General features: G+C 33.4%; 1 protein-coding gene across 1 annotated transcript in view; it reads left to right on the top strand.

Annotated features, from left to right (window-relative positions):
* The first annotated feature begins 3438 nt into the window (after nt 1-3438).
* The window catches only part of Tmprss15 (transmembrane serine protease 15), a 129147-nt gene continuing 111289 nt past the window's right edge, over nt 3439-21296 (top strand). The window contains exons 1-3 of the mRNA XM_047565066.1: nt 3439-3583; nt 6706-6836; nt 7092-7159. Coding sequence (XP_047421022.1) covers nt 3439-3583; nt 6706-6836; nt 7092-7159 — 344 coding nt within the window. The remainder of the gene's footprint in view (nt 3584-6705; nt 6837-7091; nt 7160-21296) is intronic.

The following is a 21296-nucleotide window of genomic DNA, read 5'->3' as shown; positions in this document are numbered from 1 at the left end:
AGTTCAAAAAAAAGTGCAAGATTTCATTCCCTCCTTGGGAAAACAATGGGAAAGAAACTGATAGGAATTAGCAAATCGTGTACCAGATGAAAAGAGATATTGTAGCAGCCATGTAAATATACCTGGGAAGGAAAGCAGGCAGGAAGAGAAGGAGGGAGGGGCCCAAAGGAGAAAAGTGAAAGCCACTTGAGTTTTCTCACCTGGTGTTGGGTGGTAAAAGAAATTTTCACTGTTTATCAATCTAGAGCTCAGACACCAATCCAAATATACACGTTAGTTCTCCTTTACCTGTGGACTGAATTTCTGCAATCATGCTTTCCTCTATCTGAAAATATTAAATGAAAAATTCCACAAATAATATTTTCTAAATTTTAATTTGTATATCATTCTGCCCAGCATGATGAAATCTCATGCTTTCCTGCTTCTATCTGTATTTCTTTGTGGAGCATACTCATGTATCCAGTATATCATTATGTATCTAGTAACCAGTATATTTAGAATGCTCTGTATAAGGTCATAATTGTTCTATTTTATTTTTTTGCTACTGTTGTTAATCTCTTACTGTGCTTAATTGATAAATTAAACTTTATAATAGTTATATATATATATATATATATATATATATATGTAGGAAAAACATTATATGCATGAATCAGTACCTTACATGGTTTCAGTTATTCCAAGGTCTTGTAATGTATCAACCACAGATAAAGACAAACTACTGTTTTTACTTATTTTTACTTCAAACATTTGGTGTGCTTGAGGAAATAATACTTTTATCTTAATTGGAATTCTGTAATCTCTATTAAAGTTATGCCTCTACTAAAGTTAAATACCTGGAAATATTTGTGGTTTGTGGTTTTTGTTTTTTTTTTTTTCTATTTTGGTTTTGCATTTTTGTTAATCACCTACTATTTTCTTTTCTTCAATAATTAGTAGAAATCCTGGATGTGTTTTCTACTGGTAAGTTCCTGCAGACATTGTAAGAATCCCACACCATGTCCATGCTCCTTCATCTCCGCATGCTCAAATTAACTTCCCAGTAACTTTCTTGGTCTCCCCACACCAAGGGTAAGCTCCAAGTGCCAGAGACAAAGCCCCAAAGTTACTCTGAGACAACGAATATGACTATTTGCAAATAATTATCCCTCTTCCTTGCCCCTTAATTGGGATACCTCTGACGCCTCTTTTTACTGTCTCACACGCATCTCTGGCAGGATTATATTCCAGAAGCCTCGTTATGTTGATAATGGATAGATCACACAGCTTTCACTGGCCTTTATTTTCTCCCCCCACTTCACATTTCCCAATGTTTCTCATGGAATTTCTATGTATTTCCTCCCAAATAAATTTCATAACATCACATTAACATATTTGTCTCCTTAATGTTTTTTTTTTCCAGTCAAACTAAAATATATCACCATGCATTGAATAGCCATTTTCTCCCACCTGCTAACACTAAAATGATTTAGTTGACATATGATTTTCACTGGTGAATCAAGTTGTTTATGGGTTCTTTATTTTCATTCATGGACTCATTCATTCAGTGATACCACACTGTCTTTATTATTACAACTCTGTAAAGAGTTCGTTATCTGATAGGGCAAGTCCTATGTCATTTTAATATTTTTTACACCTCAAGACATAATGTATTTGTTTCACATTTACCTGTTTGCTTGAATTATAGCCTGTCCTTCACAGATTATTGCCTTAATAAAAAAAAGATATTCTTCCCACTCACTTATTTGAAAATATTAGGTGTAATTTATTTACAACATACTGGGTGGAAAAGAATTTATAATCTGGATATTGATTTTATTTCTGAACTTAAGTCTTTGAGTTTCTAATCATAAATTTTATCTGTTATTACCTTCTGCTTGGAACAGGACACGTGAACTTACTCTGCTATCTTATTCTTTTCTTCTGAAAAGTCAAAAGAAATGTAACTTGAAGTTCTACTTCATTTTCTAAAAAGGGCTTCTGCATCAGCAACACAAAGAAAATACCCATTGTGCTTTCACTTTCCTGGCTTTCCAAATTCAAAGGCATCTTTTCCAGACCTACCTTTTATTAGAGTTTGGCTTTCTATTAGAACCGTTCCCTATATTATAAATAAAATGACTTTTCCCATTCCTTCAGTGGTTTCTCTTACTTCATTATAGAGTATTTAATAATAAGTATTAATTCAATTAAATAAAAATATAGATATTTTCCTTGACATACATTTTTATACTTATATTCTACTTTTGATCAGAAAGAATTTAAATGCAATGTGCAATTCTTTTTTCTCAATAGTAAGGAAGAAAAAGATATCGTGTTAGCCAATTACAATATTCTGCAATTTGAGTTTATAAAGAGTATCTAAAGAGCTTCCTTATTTCTGACTAATTTCATCTACCAGAAAAGAGGCAAACTAGCTTACTTCTCAATGCATTTTATTTTTATTTTTTAATCCTGATGTCATTCTTAATATCCAAGGTGTGGATGTGTCACTGATATACTGTACTTAATTATCAGAAAATAACTTAGCTTTTCCCATAAAGCATACATCTACAATTCAGTATGGTTATCTTAATCTCTTGTTATAATTGGCATGTTTAAGGAGATAAAGTCCAGGGCAAGTGAGCAATGTCTTCCCCAGGGAGAAAACTGACTTGAAATAGAAGCAAATGCTTTGTTCCTCTTATTGCAGTTACTCCCACATATTGATAACTGCACAACCATAATGAGTAACCACATGAGGGCTTAAGGGAAATTTTCTTTAAATCAACACTGCCTTATGCTGCATCACTTCAAATAAGGAACATAATGAAGTTTACAAAACTTTTGGTTGTTTCAATAAGAAAAAATAATAATAAAGAGACAAGATCTATTTTAGGTTTTATATACACCTGTGCATCAGTTATTTTTGAATTGTCTACATCCCTATACAAGAGGGGGTGTGCCTTTATAATGATCTGAGTCAGAGGGTAAGAGGTTGATCTGTTAAAAACTCTTTGCAAATATCAGTGCACATGTCTAATGACTAATTTGTCTATCATGAATTTCATATTTTCCCTAAGAGTTCTCAAAATGATAAAATGTCCTTTTTGTTTACAACATAAATTTAATTTCATTCACCTCCACAAAGAGCCTGTTCGTAGATTACCATTTATAACTCTAATCATCTGTACTCATTTATATCTTCTTAAAGATTAACTACCCTTTTAAAGCTACTTAATGTATAGAGACATAATGTTGCCAAAGAGACACACACAACACATTTATACTGACTAGTATGAATGCAAACCTAAGTGGTTACTCCTCTGCAAATTCTTAAAAATTTGAGAGATTTTTACCCTCCAATTGGTGCTGGAGTATCAGTTTTGCTGACGTGGAGAACATAAATATCTCTATTCTCTCACCATTCTTAAATAAGCAAGGCTTCCAAAACCGAAAATGGGATCAACAAGAAGTGTATCTTCCAGGAACCATTCTCTCAGCTCCTATGAAGTTATGTTTGCAGTGCTGTTTGCCCTACTGGTGGTGCTCTGTGCTGGACTAATCGCAGTGTCCTGGTTGGCAATCAAGGATTCAGAACGAGGTAAGTCCCCCAGACTTGGCTGCCGAGGGTGTTCACAGGTGCATTCTGGCACTTTAATCTCACTCTCCCTGTCAGTGTATCTATTCACTGCTGTCCTTTCTTGACAAGATATTTTTGTGGCATTCAGATGCTTCTCTGTACTTCCCTTCATAGAATATTAGAAAAAGTTATTTGGTGTATAATTTAAAATAGTCCAGAATTCAAGCATGAGACTAAAGTTTGCTTCTTCTTTCTTCTTTTAAGTGAATAATGTTTCTCAGTAGCATAAGACATAATAGACTTCACAATCTCTAGATTCATTATGATAGACCTGAAATTATAAACATATTAAAACATTTTTGAATATACCATCGATAAATATGCAAAATTAATGAAGGTTATTATTTATTTTTATAGAGTAGTATCTTCATTCTCTTATTAGTCCAAAAATTCATTACCAACAGTTTAAATGGATTTGAATGTGCAGACTTATAAGGATTTCAACCTGAGTAGCAACTTTGATAAAAATTTTAAAAGATCATTGTTTAGAACTAACTTAGTCTGTATCAGTAGCTTTTAAAAGATTTTCCACTGTATTATTTAAAAAAAATTAAATCTATGGCTTAGTTGTTGGGGTATTTCATTTTACAGGTTAGGAATCTGAGAAAAATAAATAAATACTAATTTGCTTAAGTTTGCATCATCAGTAAGTAGCAAAAAGATTCCAAACTACATAATCCAAGCCTGAAAGTTGTGCTCAAATTTACCACTTATTTATTTATAGGATAAATAAATTAAATTAGAAGCATAGCAATAACTCAAGTATTGAGAGTTTGTTCTTTCTGAAAAAAAATGTTCAAAAAGTTTAAATGATGAATTATATATATATATAGGCAAACTAATACTTTCTGAATCCTGAACAGGTAGGAACTTTTGCATTGTAGGTGAAATTAGTTTCATTAACAAAATTCTTAACTTTTGAGTTAGTGTTTTCCTCTAGTATATAAGTGCTTGAATTAGAGTGTAATAAAATTATAATTTGATAAAATAACTTCAAAATAATAACTGGTTTATTCAAATACTCTTGTCATATGCAAAGAATATGTTTTAAAGAGAAAGAATAATTGCAAATATTTTATACATTTAAATAAAAAGTTGTAGGGGTCAATGATACTTTTGGAAGAGTAGCTGCTTCAATAATATTTAAATGGTGTGAAAAACTTCAAGAAAGTATAATCATTTGGGAGTCTATTAGAATCTTTGGTGCTCAGTACAGATACAAAATTTTTTATTTCATAAATGAAATGGAAAACAACTATTTATAAATGTTACTGCAATTTAATTGGGAACAACTAAATATAAAAAGGAATTTGAGTTGTTAAGTCTTTATTAGAATATCAGAAGACATAACATAGATTGCAGTGATTTTAATATGTATTTTTTTATTTTTTGAAACAATTTTAACTTTAAAAATTATAAAAATTGTACTGAAATCTTATATAAACTTTACCCAACTTCCTCACTGCTAGTAGTTTATTTATAATTGTCAAAACTAAGAAATTAGATTGATAAAATATTAAATGAACGATACTTATTATTCATATTTCACTAATGTTCTGATGTTTAGAAGAATCCAATGTTATTTCCTAGATAGAATTTAGTTAACATATTCCCTTGAACTCCCCAACCTATGACAGTTCAGCCTTTCTTTGTCTTCCACATTTAAACGTGAAAAATTAAATGTAATTTTGAGTATTTAAAAATGAAATAGCATGTAGGTTATACTCAAGTAATATTCCATTTTATATACAGTATATTTAGCATCCATGAATTTTGGTGTCCACAGAGGGTCCTAGAACTTCTCCTCCCTACAAATATTAAGAATCAACTATATATCCACTAAATTAATGAATATAAATTTAAATTTAGCAGTCACACAGAGAGATGGGTGATGAGCGCTCAGCTGAGCATAGCATGCAGTGCAGTGTCAGAGCTTAAGTGATCATTGAAAATATTACAAATGTTAATATATAACATTTGAAAATACTACAAATATTAAGAATCAACTATATATCCACTAAATTAATGAATATAAATTTAAATTAAACATAAATGAAAGAGTAAAAATAAAATATCAAATCATATGTGCAATGATAACTATTTAAACTAAGTTTAAGTTCATTGTTTAATATATCAGTTCCAATGTTCTTCCGGTGCCCATGACAGATCTTGGGTTGCAGAGTCAGCCATTGCTATGTCCAAATTCCAGATCTATGACTTTTGACCTTTACAACCTTGAGACATTTTCTTAATCATTCTAAGCCCTGATTTTCCCATTGTGGAAAAGAAAATCAACATCCTCTCATGCTATGTCACTGTGAGTATTATGCATCATTATTATTAATGATTTCACTATTGTATGATTCAATTGAAGTTATTTCAAATATAAATGTATCAAAGAAAATATTGAAGTTATTTCAAACACAAATATATCAAAGAAAATATTGAATAATAAGATTATTCAATTTATCATTTCTTTACATTTTTTTCTATTGAAATAATATATTTTTGTAACATTCCAAATAACTTTTTCAAAAAAGAGAGTCACCATCTAATGTCAAAATGTCATACATGCCAATTTTATAATTACCAGAATGCAAGAAGTAGCTTCAAAGCTGTGTTTCAAAGTAACACATACACTGAAATTTTCACAGCGATCCACATGTAGAAAACCAGCAGTATCCCTGGATGCTAGGGGTTGAAGAAGTATCTGAAAGAAACTACAAAACTTTTAATGGTCTATTTCTCACCATGTTTTCCTGAATCAGTTCCCATAATTGGTAGAAATTGATTAGTCCCTGTGTCTTCCAACAGGAATCTCAAAAAATAAAAAAAAATAAAATAAAAAAAAAATCAGAAGCTTATAGTGTCAGTTAGACTTCAAATGAAAAAATGGAAGAAGGGAAAAAAGAAAGGAAGGAAGAAAGGTAAAGGCAGCTGATTTTGAAACAGGATGACTGAAAGGCAAATGTGCGAACTATGGGGTCAACACATCAAGCAAGAATTTTACTTACTTCTATGTCTTATGTACATATTTTCTTTTGTTCATAATTCAGTGTTTTATTTATTATCAATTTATCTAGATGCAGTATTTGGTAAAAGTCATAATGTCAGAGGAACATTTAAAATAACATCTGGAGCTACCTATAATCCTAATTTGCAAGACAAATTCTCAGTGGATTTCAAAGTTCTTGCTTTTGACCTTCAGCAAATGGTAAGGAACTGTCCCTCTTCAACTAGTTTAAAATTTCATAACATAGATAACTTCATTAGCTTTTTGCCAAAATATGCACAGATCCCATTTTCTCTTTATGAAAAAAATAATAATAAATAAATGCAGACACTTGAGATTCCTAAATGTACAAATCCCTCATCAACCTGAACAAAGCTTTGTAACCTATACATCATATAAATATTTAAACAAAAGTTGAAATCCTAAATTTAATATACTTTTTTCAACTTTTTTTAGATAGATGAGGTCTTTCAATCAAGTAATCTGAAGAGTGAATATAAATACTCAAGAGTTTTACAATTTGAGTGAGTATACTCACAAAATTTTAATTGATAGTATTGGATTACAAACTCCTGATCTTTTTGCATATATATACATGTGTATATGTATATGTATTTGGTAATATCACTATGTGTAGGAAAAAGTAAGAAAATGTTTGAAAATTTCACCTTGGTGAGGATTGAGGAGTAGAGCAGCATAAACTCTCATTTAGTAGCAAATAATAACAATTTCTGATAATTGATCAAATGTTAGCATGTTTCTTTCTCCCAAGAGTAAAATCTTTCAGGGACACATGAAAAGGTGGAGATTGAGCATTTAATTTGTTATGAACATGTAGAAGAAGCTTGTTCATTATTAATAAAATAGTACTGCATCACAGGTCTTTGTCTCTATTATAAACCATAAGAGAGAGGGGACTCGTTCACTGTTGTACCCAGAGGGCATTAAGGTTGTCCTTGGAGCAAATTAAGTGTTCCATAAATGAATGTCTTTTGATTAATAGGGTAATGATATAAATTCATTCCAGATACTTGAATCTAGAAGATGCAGAGAAGTGTGTGTGTGTGTGTGTGTGTGTGTGTGTGTGATCAATATAGAAAAACTTAATATGAGACCTACCTTTTTTTTTTTTCTTTTTCTTTTTCTTTCTTTTTTTATTTTAAACAAATGGGATACATGTTGTTTCTCTATTTGTACATGGAGTCAAGGCATACCATTTGTGTAATCATAAATTTACATAGGGTAATGTTGTTTGATTCATTCTGTTATTTTTTCCCTTCCCCCCACCCCTCCCACCCTGCTTTTCCCTCTATACAGTCCTTCCTTCCTCCATTCTTAAAACCCTCCTTATCCCAAACCCTAAACCTAACCTAACCCAAACGCTAACCCCTCCCACACCCCATTATATGTCCTCATCCGTTTATAAGCGAGATCATACGTCCTTTAGTTTTTTGAGATTGACTTATCTCACTTAGCATGATATTCTCCAATTTCATCCATTTGCCTGCAAATGCCATAATTTTTATCATTCTTCATGGTGGAGTAATATTCCATTGTATATCTATGCCACAGTTTCTTTATCCATTCATCAACTGAAGGGCATCTAGGTTGGTTCCACAATCTGGCTATGGTGAATTGAGCAGCAATGAACATTGATGTGGCTGTATCTCTGTAGTATGCTGATTTTAAGTCCTTTGGGTATAGGCCAAGGAGTGGAATAGCTGGGTCAAATGGTGGTTCCATTCCAAGCTTTCTGAGGAATCTCCATACTGCTTTCCAGGGTGGCTGCACTAATTTGCAACCCCACCAGCAATGTATGAGTGTACCTTTTTCCCCACATTGTTGCCAACACCTATTGTTGCTTGTTTTCTTGATAATCGCCATTCTAATTAGGGTGAGATGGAATCTTAGGGTAGTTTTGATTTGCATTTCCCTTATTACTAGAGATGTTGAACATTTTTTCATATATCTGTTGATTGCTTGTACATCTTCTTCTGTGAAGTATCTGTTCATTTCCTTAGCCCATTTGTTGATTGGATTATTTGTATTCTTCGTGTAGAGTTTTTTGAGTTCTTTATAGATTCTGGAAATTAGCGCTCTATCTGAAGTATGAGTGGCAAAGAAATTCTCCCACTCTATAGACTCTCTTCACATTTCTGATAGTTTCCTTTGCTGAGAGAAAGCTTTTTAGTTTGAATCTATCCCAGTTATTGATTCTTGCTTTTATTTCTTGTGCTATGGGAGTCCTAATAAGGAAGTCTGATCCTAAGTCAACAAGTTGAAGATTTGGACCTACTTTTTCTTCTATAAGATGCAGGGTCTCTGGTCTGATTCCGAGGTCCTTGATCCATTTTGAGTTGAGTTTTGTGTAGGGTGAGAGATAGGGGTTTAATTTCATTCTGTTGCATATGGTTTTCCAGTTTTCCCAGCACCATTTGTTGAAGAGGCTATCTTTTCTCCATTGCATATTTTTGGCCCCTTTGTCTAGTATGAGAAAATTGTATTTATTTGGGTTTGTGTCCATGTCCTCTATTCTGTACCATTGATCTACCTGTCTATTTTGGTACCAATACCATGCCGTTTTTGTTACTATTGCTTTGTAATAGAGTTGAAGATCTGGTATTGTGATACCCCCTGCTTTGCTCTTGCTACTGAGAATTGCTTTAGCTATTCTGGGTTTTTATTCTTCCAGATGAATTTCATAATTGCTTGCTCTATTTCTGCAAGGTACATCATTGGGATTTTAATTGGAATTGCATTGAATCTGTATAGCACTTTAGGTAGTATGGCCATTTTGACAATATTAATTCTGCCTATCCAAGAATATGGGAGATCTTTCCATCTTCTAAGGTTTTCTTTAATTACTTTCTTTAGTGTTCTGTAGTTCTCATTGTAGAGGTCTTTCACCTCTTTTGTGAGATTGATTTCCAAGTATTTTATTTTTTTTTGATGCTATTGCGAATGGGGTAGTTTTCCTAATTTCTCTTTCTGAAGATTCATCACTTATGTATAAAAATGCATTGGATTTATGAGCATTGATCTTGTAACCTGCTACTTTACTGAATTCACTTATGAGTTCTAAAAGTTTTCTGGTGGAATTTCCAGGTTCCTCTAAATATATAATCATGTCTTCAGCGAACAGGGATAGTTTGAATTCTTCTTTTCCTATTCGTATCCCTTTAATTTCTTTGGTTTGTCTGATTGCTCTGGCTAGAGTTTCAAGGACGATGTTGAATAGAAGTGGTGAAAGAGGGAATCCCTGCCTTGTTCCAGTTTTTAGGGGGGATGCTTTCAGTTTTTCACCATTTAGAATGATATTGGCCATGGGCTTAGCATAGATGGCCTTTACAATGTTAAGGAATGTTCCCACTACCCCAATTTTTTCTAGTATTTTGAGCATGAAGGGATACTGTATTTTATCAAATGCTTTTTCTGCATCTATTGAAATGATCATGTGATTCTTAACTTTAAGTGTGTTGATATGGTGAATGACATTTATTGATTTCCGGATGTTGAACCAACCTTGCATCCCTGGAATAAAACCAACTTGATCGTGGTACACTATCTTTTTAAGATATTTTTGTATGCGATTTGCTAAAATTTTGTTGAGAATTTTTGCATCGAAGTTCATTAAGGATATTGGTCTGAAATTTTCTTTCCTCGATGTGTCTCTGTCTGGTTTAGGTATCAGGGTGATATTGGCTCCATAGAATGAGTTTGGGAGGGTTCCCTCCTCTTCTTTTTCATGGAATACTTTGAGGAGTATTGGAATGAGCTCTTCTTTAAAGATTTTGTAGAACTCAGCTGAGAACCCATCTGGTCCCAGACTTTTCTTTGTTGGTAGGCTTTTGATGACCTCTTCTATTTCATTGCTTGATATTGATTTATTTAAGTTGTATATGTCCTCCTCGTTCAGTATAGGTAATTCATATGTCTCTAGAAACTTGTTGATGTCTTTGAGGTTTTCAATTTTGTTGGAGTATATGTTTTCAAAATAGCTTCTAATTATGTTTTGTATTTCACTCGTGTCTGTCGTGATATTTCCTTGTTCATTCCGAATTTAGTAATTTGAGTTTTCTCCCTCTTTCTCTTTGTTAGTGTGGCTAAGGGTTTATCAATTTTGTTTATTTTTTCAAAGAACCAACTATTTATTTTGTTAATTTTTCCGATTGTTTCTTTTATTTCAATTTCGTTGATTTTGGCTCTGATTTTAACTATTTCCTGTCTTCTACTACTTTTGGTGTTGGTCTGCTCTTCTTTTTCTAGGGCTTTGAGCTGTACTGTTAATTCGTTTATTTGTTGATTTCTACTTCTTTTGTTGAATGCGCCTTATGAAATAAATCTTCCTCTAAGTACTGCTTTCATAGTGTCCCAGAGATTTTGATATGATGTGTCTTTGTTCTCGTTTATTTCTAAGAATTTTTTTTTATTTCCCTCCTGATGTCTTCTGTTATCCATTCATCATATAATAGTGTATTATTTAATCTCCAGGTATTGGAGAAGTTTCTGTTTTTTATTCTGTCATTTATTTCTAATTTCAATCCATTATGATCTGATAGAGTACAAGGTAGTATCTCTATCTTCTTGTATTTGCTAACAGTAGCTTTGTGGCATAAAATATGGTCTGTTTTAGAGAAGGATCCATGTGCTGCTGAGAAGAAAGTATATTCGTTCTTTGTTGGATGGTATATTCTATATATGTCTGTTTAGTCTAAATTGTTGATTGTGTTATTGAGATCTATGGTTTCTTTATTCAATTTTTGTATGGAAGATCTATCCAGTGGTGAGACAGGTGTATTAAAATCGCCTAGTATTATTGTGTTGTGGTCTATTGGATTTCTGGAATTGAGAAGGATTTGTTTGACATACATGGATGAGCCAATGTTCGGGGCATAGATATTTATGATTGTTATGTCTTGCTGATTTATGCTTCCCTTAAGCAGTATGTAATGTCCTTCTTTATCCCTTCTGACTAGTTTTGGCTTGAAATCCACCTTATCTGAAATGAGAATGGATACTCCAGCTTTTTTGCTGTGTTCATGTGCATGGTATGTTTTTTCCCATCCTTTCACCTTCAGTCTATGGGTATCTCTTTCGATGAGATAAGTCTCTTGCAGGCAGCATATTGTTGGATTTTTCTTTTTAATCCAATCTGCCAATCTATGTCTTTTGATTGATGAGTTCAGGCCATTAATATTCAGGGTTATTATTGTGATATGATTTGTATTCCCAATCATTTGACTTATTTTTGTTTTATGACATGATTTGGTTTCTCCTTTATTTGGCTATTCCTTTAGGCTAGTTCCTCCCATTGCTGATTTGCATCGTTGTTTTTCATCTCTTCCTCGTGGAATATTTTGCTGAGAATGTTCTGTAATGCCGGCTTTCTTTTTGCAAATTCCTTTAGCTTTTGTTTATCATGGAACGATCTTATTTCATCGTCAAATCTGAAAGTAAGTTTTGCTGGGTGTAAGATTCTTGGTTGGCATCCGTTTTCTTTCAGGGCTTGGTAAATGTTGTTCTAGTCCCTTCTAGCTTTTAGGGTCTGGATTGAGAAATCTGCTGACATTCTTATTGTTTTCCCCCTGAATGTAATTTGATTCTTTTCTCTCGCGGCCTTTAAAATTCTGTCTTTATTTTGTATGTCAGGTATTTTCATAATAATGTGCCTTGGTGTAGGTCTGTTGTAATTTTGTATATTTGGAGTCCTATAAGCCTCTTGTACTTGGTTTTCCATTTTATTCTTCAGATTTGGGAAATTTTCTGATAATATTTCATTGAATAGATTGTTCATTCCTTTGGTTTGTTTCTCTAAGCCTTCCTCAATCCCAATAATTCTTAAATTTGGCCTTTTCATGATATCCCATGATTCTTGTAGATTCTGTTCATGATTTCTTACCATCTTCTCTGTTTGGTCAACTTTGTTTTCAAGATGAAATATTTTGTCTTCAATGTCTATGGTTCTGTCTTCCAGGTGTTCTATCCTATTAGTTATGCTTTCTATGGAGTCTTTAACTTGGTTTATTATTTCCTTCATTTCAAGAATTTCTGTTTGTTTGTTTTTTTTCAGTATCTCTAACTCTTTATTGAAATGATCTCTTGCTTCCCATATTTGCTTTTTTAACTGTTGATTGGTGCAATCATTTAATGCCTGCATTTACTCTTTCACCTCCTCCTTCAATGCCTGCATTTGCTCTTTCATCTCCTTGTTTGCGTCCCTGATTGTTTTAATTATGTACATTCTGAACTCCCTTTCTGACATTTCTTCTGCTGTGCTGTCATTGGGTTTTATTGATATAGTATCTAGGTTTGTTTGGGACATTTTCTTCCCTTGTTTTCTCATATTGGTCAGATGTCAGTGGGACTCTGAGATATTGCAGATTTCCTCTATTGGCTTATCGTGTCCCTGTAGATTTCCAGTATATCACCTCGCAGCCTTCAGTAGCCAGAAGTCTTGGAGGAACTTGATAATGCAGTGCTTCCAAAGAAAGTTGCCCCTAGCCCGCTACTGGTTCCAGGACTTGGAGCTGCCTCTGTGTGGAAAGGCTCTCACTGGGCGGTTTGCTCCGAGAAGCTAGCCTTGAAAGGCGCCTCCCGTCGGAGTGAGCCGGGCTACCTGGGGAAGACTCTAGCTGCCCTGCCCTGCTCTGATAAGCTGCCCCTATCCGGGCCTGCTGCCCAGGCTGATCTTCATCCGGTGGGGGAAAATCACCCCATGGCTCTATTTTTGTCCGAGTCTCTCAATGCCTCCCTTTCTTGAATCCTGGGTTCTGGAGCAACTGGAGATGCAGTCACCCTCTAGTCCGCCATCTTGGATTGCCCAATGGAGACCTACCTTCTTAACAACACAATTTTGAATCTCTGGCAAAGGGATATCCATGTTACTATTGAATCACTGTGTCCATAGGAAAGAATCCACTGTTTCCTATTTTGCTATCTTAACATCACTAAGAATCTAGAATCATCTTAACTGATTACCAGAGGGTCTTTGAAGCTGAGATACAAATCAGCAGCTATGTTAGTAAAGAAAATTGTAATGCTTGTTGGGAAAATTAAATTAGAAAAAATAGAAAATGAAAAAAATAACACACTGATCAAGAATGGATATATGTGAAAAGGAGAAAGAGAAAGCCTTCAAAATGACTCAGAATGAAAAAGTGTTGCTAGAAAGACAATGTGTGATTCAGAGAAATTAGGTAATTTTTCCATTGCCAGGATGGTAATACTAATGTATGTCTTTCTAAAATGATCATGCTCTTTTTCTATGGTTAATTTTCATATAAAAACTCTTAAAACAGCAAGAATACAGTCAGAGTAAAGCTTAAAGAGGTACGTATTCAGAAATTTTTCAGATTAGTGTTTGGTAGCACATGAGTACTAATGAATACAGTACCCCTCTGGTATCTTATTCTCTTCATTTCCTAAAATGCCTTGAGCCTTTGTGTAGGAAAGACTGATCCATCCAATTTTCCTTTTCTTAGTCTCCAGAGTCCTATCTCTAACCTAGATAGAATCAAGCACCTTATGGGGAAACTTATGTTATAATCTATATTCAAAATAGGGTGAAAAATGCTTATTTTGCAATATACTTTTCCTTAAATTTTATCTTTTTAATGATTATGTGTATGTTATTCTTTTCTGAATCATCAATGGTACTTGCTGGAATTAGCATATACAAAAATAATCAATTAAGTAGAGTGGAAGGAGTTATATGAATAATGAAATAATCTTTAATTTATTTATTTATTTTGATTCCTTGTACACAAATAGGGTACAACTCTTGTTTCTCTGGTTGTACAAGAAGTAGAGTCACACAATTTGTGTAATCATACATGTACATAGGGTAATGACATTTGTCTCATTCTGTTATTTTTCTGTCACCCCACCCCCTCCACTCCTCTTTTTCCTCTATACAATCCATCCTTCCCCACTCTTCCCTCCTTCCCACTCCCTCTTATGTATCTTCATCTACTTATCAGAGCGACGATTCTGCCTTTCATTTTTTGGAATTATTTTATCTCACTTAGCATGATATTCTCCAATTTCATCCATTTACCTGCAAATGTCATAATTTTATTCGTCTTTATGACTGAGTAATAGTCCATTGTGTATATATACCACAGTTTCTTTATCCATTCATCAACTGAAGGGCATCTAGGTTGGTTCCACAATCTGGCTATTGTGAATTGAGCAGCTGTGAACAATTGATGTGGCTGTATCACTGTAGTATGCTGATTTTAAGTCCTTTGGGTATAGGCCATGGAGTGGAATAGCTGGGTCAAATGGTTGTTCCACTCCAAGTTTTCTAAGGAATCTCCACACTGCTTTCCAGAGTGGTTGCATTAATTTGCAATCCCACCAGCAATATATGAGTGTACCTTTTTCCCCACATCCTCGCCAACACCTATTGTTACTTGTATTGTTGATAATAGCCATTCTAATAGGGGTGAGATCGAATCTTAGGGTAGTTTTGATTTGCATTCCTCTTATTAGTACAGATGTTGAACATTGTTTTCATATATCTGTTGATTGGTTGTAGATCTTCTGTGAAGTGTCTACTCAAATTATCCCTTTTTGCCAATGACATGATTCTATATTTAGAGGAGCTGAAAAATTCCACCAAAAAATTTCCATAACTCATAAATGAATTAAGTAAAGTAGCAGGATATAAAATCAGTGCTCATAAATCTAATGCATTTTTATTCATAAGTGATGAATCCTCTGAAAGAGAAATTAGGAAAACCACCCCCATTCACAATAGCTTCAAAAAATAAAATAAAATACTTGGGACTCAATCTAACAAAAGAGGTGAAAGACCTCTACAATGAGAATTACAGAATCCTTAAGAAAGAAATTAAAGAAAACCTTAGAAGATGGAATGATATCCCATGTTTTTGAATAGGTAGAATTAATATTGTCAAAATGACCATACTACCAAAAGTGCTATACAAATTCAATGCAATTCCAATTAAAATCCCAATGACATACCTCATAGAAATAGAGCAAGCAAACATAAACTACATGTGGAAGAATAGAGACCTCAAATAGCCAAAACAATCCTGAACAGGAAAAATGAAGGAGGAGGTATCACAACACCAAACTTTAAACTACACTACAAAGCAATAGTAGCAAAAATAGCATGGTGTTGGTACCAAAATAGACAGGTACACCAATGGTACAGAATAGAAGACACAGAGGTGAACCCACATAAATACAGTCATCTCATAATAGACAAAGGAGCCAAAAACATACAATGGAGAAAAGATAGCCTGTTCAACAAATGGTACTGGGAAAACTGGAAATCCATATGCAACAAAACTGAAACTACGCCCCTATCTCTCACCCTGCACAAAACTCAACTCAAAATGTATCAAGGACCTCAGAATTAGACCAGAGACCCTGTGCCTAATAGAAGAAAAAGTAGGTCCAAATCTTCATCATCGGCTTAGGACCAGACCTCCTTAACATGACTCCCAAAGCACAAGAAATAAAAGCAGGAATCAGTAATTGGGATAGATTCAAACTAAAAAGCTTTTTCTCAGCAAAGGAAACAATCAACAATGTGAAGAGAGAACCTACAGAGTGGGAGAAAATCTTTGCCACACACCAGATAGAGTACTAATCTCCAGAATCTACAAAGAACTCAAAAAACTCTACACCAAGAATACAAATAACCCAATCAAAAAATGGGCCAAGGAAATGAGCAGACACTTCACAGAAGAAGATCTATAATCAATCAACAGATATATGAAAAAATGTTCAACATGTCTAGTAATAAGAGAAATGCAAATCAAAACTATCCTAGATTCCAAATCACCCCAATTAGAATGAAATAATCTTTTTAAGGATGTATTACAGAATGTGAAGATGTGATGGTCCGGGAAAAAAGTCTATAAGGGTTTATTATAGCACTAATATTGTAATACTACCTGTATGAATTGGTTATTTTTTCACAATATCTTAATTGTTTTATCAAAAGCTATGGGCCAATTGAAGATGAAGTAGGGAGTCTACAGGAACTATACATTCTATATGGTTCCTAGATATATATATTGATATATGAGAAGTTTACATATGTGTGTGTATTTAGGAGAATACCATAGACAAATAATTAAACATTAAAGAATTTTCATTATAATGAAAATTATCATTATTTCCTTTTTCTTTTACTTTCTCCTAACAATGACTCAATGTTGTCAAGTTTGTTTCACCCAAAGTATTTAAAAATTACCTCTTCAATTGTGGTGCAATGGAAACTTATTTTGAAGTTTCTGTGATCCCCCAAAAGCAACAGGTAAGAGAGCAGAATCACCACAAAGATGAAGATAAAGAAAGGCACTCTAAACAATAGATAAAACCTAAAGTAGCACTGGATAACTGAAGCAAATCTTTGACTGTTTAGCATAGGCTTGAAAAAATGTTCATTTAGTCATCCATCACTTTTATGCTACAGATATATAGAGGGCTTGCTTAGAAACAGGCAATTAACTGGGTTCTGAGAATACAGATATTACGAGAGTACATTATTACAGATCTCACACAACTACCATCTTCTATATCTACCATCTTCTATATATATCTACCATCTTCTCTATCAAATCTCCTGATTAGACTATGAGCTTCCTCAGGGCAGAGAGTGTGTTTCTGGTGTCTGCATTTTCCAAACCCAAGTAATGCTTGTCTTGGTGTACTTGTTCTATAATACAAGACAGTTTCTCTTGTATTGTAATTTAAACTGTTTTTTCCCCTTCCCTCCTTTTCTTCCTCACTTTCTTTTTCTTTCCTCCTCCTCCTCCTAATCCTCCTCTTCCTCCTCCTTTTCCTTCTTTTTGCAAATGGACTATAAGGATTTTAATTGCCTGCCTATGAGAACTTCCTAAAAGTTAGTCATGAATATATAACTGTCATTAATAATAAGTTAGGCTATGAGAAATCTGTGATGGGGAAAAAAACTCAAGTTCCTGTTGTGAGGAGTTTAAAATATTATCTGTGAGAAATGACAGAGTCAGAAAATACTAATATAGTACATGGCAAGGTGTATATAAAGTTTGTGCAAAGTGCAAAAAAAAATTAAAAATACTTAAAATGATACAGACTAGCTTTTGTTTGACTGGAATGTGATCAGCCTCAGAAGAAAGTTCATTCACATTATTTGAAAGAAAAACAAATTCATGCAGCTTAAAATAGATTGTCTCATAGATACAAATATTGTAGATATTTTTCATTCTCTATATTTCTGTCTCTCTTCTTATTATAGACAGCACCCATCCTTTATTCTTACAATCCAAGAACCAGTATATGTCACCTCTCCAGAAATGGCTAATTGGTACCCTACACTGAGGGAAAGACTTGTCTCCCCTGTTCATTTAACACTTCTACAAACACTAGTACAATCTTCACACTGCAGTGTAATTGTGCATTTGCCTATCTCCTGATTAGACTATGAGCTCCCTCAGGGCAGAGAGTGTATTTTTGGTATCTGCATTTTCCAAACCTAAGTAATGCTTGTCTTGGTGTACTTATTCTATAAAATCCTACCAAATGAATGAAATATTTTAGCACCTGTTATTAAAACACTGAATAATATGTTAGCTGCTAGAGTGTTTTTTAAACCTTGCCCCATACATATAAAAATAGGCAACTGTTTTCATGGTTTTATCACTTTGTTAGAATGTTCTAATTATTATTATTAATTATAATTATTATTATTAATTATAAAACATGGAATTATTAAAACATTGATTATTATGTTAGCTGTTAGAGTGTTTTTAAACCTTGTCCTATACATATAAAAATAGGTATACTGTTTTCATAGATTTATCACTCTGTTAGAATAGTTTTAATTTCAAAAATTCTGAAATGCTTCTCTGAAAGCACAGGTGTGTTAATCTATTACAAAACCCTTAACTTGGATTGGTGGGTCATAGAAAATTTTGTGGAAAATGAAATAAATAGTTTGAGAAGCACAGTAGAGATTGCTCTAATAGAGAGGAAAAGGAAAGCCATTTTGGGTAAAAAGAAGAAAAATGAAGAGGAGAAGGAAGAGGAGAGGAATAAGAATTAATGTTGTATGGTGAAGATATAATTTAACCGGTATTGAAGCCCACAAAGAGGACACTGAGATGTCACGAGTGTTGAATATAAGCCTAGAACTTAGATAATAACTAACATTAAATAAGAGGCGTAGGGGTCTGCAAGTCATGGAGAATCACAGTGATCCTGGCTTTATAGAAAGGCTAATCTAGTATCTCAGATGAGGTACAACTGAATATAATAAGAGCATGGAACAGGGACACTTGGCATACAATCTTTCCATTAGTCCTAACATTGGCTAGAGAATTCTTAGTTCTTATTAATCAAATAAAGATAGAACAGTAAAATCAGAGGCAAAGGAATCATGCTTAAATAAACAGTTACAGAAGGTCAAATGAAGATTATTTAATGGGTAGAAGAAATGCCAGGATCTTGCCATTCCTGTTGGAACAAAGCTAATTCTAGTAATTGAAGGTACAATGAAAAAATATGGACAGTTTCATCTTTTTATGTAGAAAAGAAAAATTTACATTTTCTCTTTCTTCCTACCCACCTCTCTGTTCCTTTCTCATCTATTCATCTATTTACAGTTTATTTATTATTCTTTAACCTATTGCCTATTCATGACTTCTTAATCTCAGTAACCAACCCTACAGCCATCTCCTGTCTTCATTCCTACGTACAACACAAAGACTTTTACCTCTCTTTCCAGAACTTACTATTTTAGACACCCTCTTTCATCAGGCTGAATATAGATTTTTGTATTGCTAAACCAAAACTTTTAGAACAAGTTTTCTCTGAAATAAAAGTGTTCATTATGCCATCACGATGCTGGTAAGAAAGCACCAGGCCCTGAGAAGTTCTGCAACTATTACCAGCAATGCTAGATAACTGTTGGAAATATGTGCATAGAACCTAAGAGCCAAGAGCATTTTTATAATGAATATTTGGGGAAGAAAAGCATAAATCACTTATATTGACTTTTTAACTTATATTTGCTAGAGATCAGAGGGGCAGGAGAGTTTGCAACAGGGAAGGTCTGTGACTAGGAGTGCATGTAGAAGTATTAGTTGCTTCTGGATTGATTAGAGCTGGTGGTCCAGCAAGTTTACACAAAGACAAGAGGAGATGTGTCTGGTGGTGCTGGACACCAGCAGTTTTAAGGCAAGGTTTTAACATGCATTTAAGAATGTAATGGTTTCATCCTGAAGCTATTATTTGATTAATTTCCCTTATCTCTTTCCCCTTCCACTCTTTGTCCTTTATAACTAAATTTAAGACATCTCAGAATTTTTCTGATGGACCCTGGTGGTATATCAAAATCCCAGAATTTTCTTTGATATTTAGTAAATGATCTTCTATTTCTCTACATGGTAAGACTCCTGCATTTGAAACTGTATGGTATTTAAGTTGAGGAATTACTGTGTTGCTCTCCTTTAGAGTAACATAGGCCACTATAGTACCTACATCTTGATGAATATTTTATGATGATTTTCAAATAAGGTACTTTATCAGTGTAGAGAGAGTTTCCTCTGGTGGTCACTGAATCAGAAGTGAGTTTTTTTGAAACATGCAATGCAAAGAAATTTCATGAAAATGTCTGTATGATAAATTATAGGTTGGCACATTGAGAGACCAAGAAAAGGAGCAAAGCAAAAGCAATGCAAATGTGGGAAAGTGGGAAAAGATTAAAGATGAAACTTTTAGGATGACTTTAAATAATCATGTATGAATACACATACTCCTAGGAAAAATTGGCAGACTCATAATTAACTTTATTAGTTGTTTTCATTTTGAAATTCAGTTTATAAAATCAAAGAACAGAAATAACTGAAATCTTACCTAACATAACAATATCCACACCAATTGTAAACAATTGTAAAAAAAAGTACATCTAAAAATCATTTAAAATGATTTTCTTTCTTGTTATTAATTTTAACTAAATGCACATTTTGTGTGTATAAACTCAGAGTATGTCATTCAGAATGCTGAACTTAGTCATCAACAACTTTTTTTTTAAATTTTTGTCACCAGCTCTGTGTGTGTGTGTGTGTGTGTGTGTGTGTGTGTGTTTCTCTTCAACATAAGCAAATGGTTGGTTTTCTTTGGGAATACTTTCTGTTATTGTGCTTTGTGGAAAGTGCTTTGCTTCAGAGAACATCAGCAGTTGATTCTCTTAATAAAATACTGTTTATACTTTGTGGTGGTACGCACTTATTTTGCCCTTGGAGCCAGATAAGTCACAAAGTTAGGAAAAGAATAACTTTTATTTGCTCAGTAAACCTAAAGGTTTTCAATATCATTAAGGAAAATATGAGATAAGAAATATTTTTAATTGTTTCACTCATGCTGTCTGTTCAATGTTAGGATTTATCTGCTTTAAAAACAAAAGAGAGAGAGACTCAGCTATTCCACATTTTACCCTATTGAAAAAATTCTCATTAACCTTAATAAATAAAATCAATCATCTCACAGCAGTGATAAAGATCATTGCTAAAATACTAAAATACACACACACTCACACACACACACAAACAAAACAGCTATAGTCTTCTCATGAGGTGAAACACAAATGCTTATTATGACTTTCTTAATTTCACCTATATATCTCACTTATCTCAACATTTA

Source organism: Sciurus carolinensis, chromosome 9 (genome assembly GCF_902686445.1).
Source record: "Sciurus carolinensis chromosome 9, mSciCar1.2, whole genome shotgun sequence".
In the NCBI taxonomy this organism is placed as follows: domain Eukaryota; kingdom Metazoa; phylum Chordata; class Mammalia; order Rodentia; family Sciuridae; genus Sciurus; species Sciurus carolinensis.
This window is presented reverse-complemented; position numbering and strand designations above follow the sequence as displayed.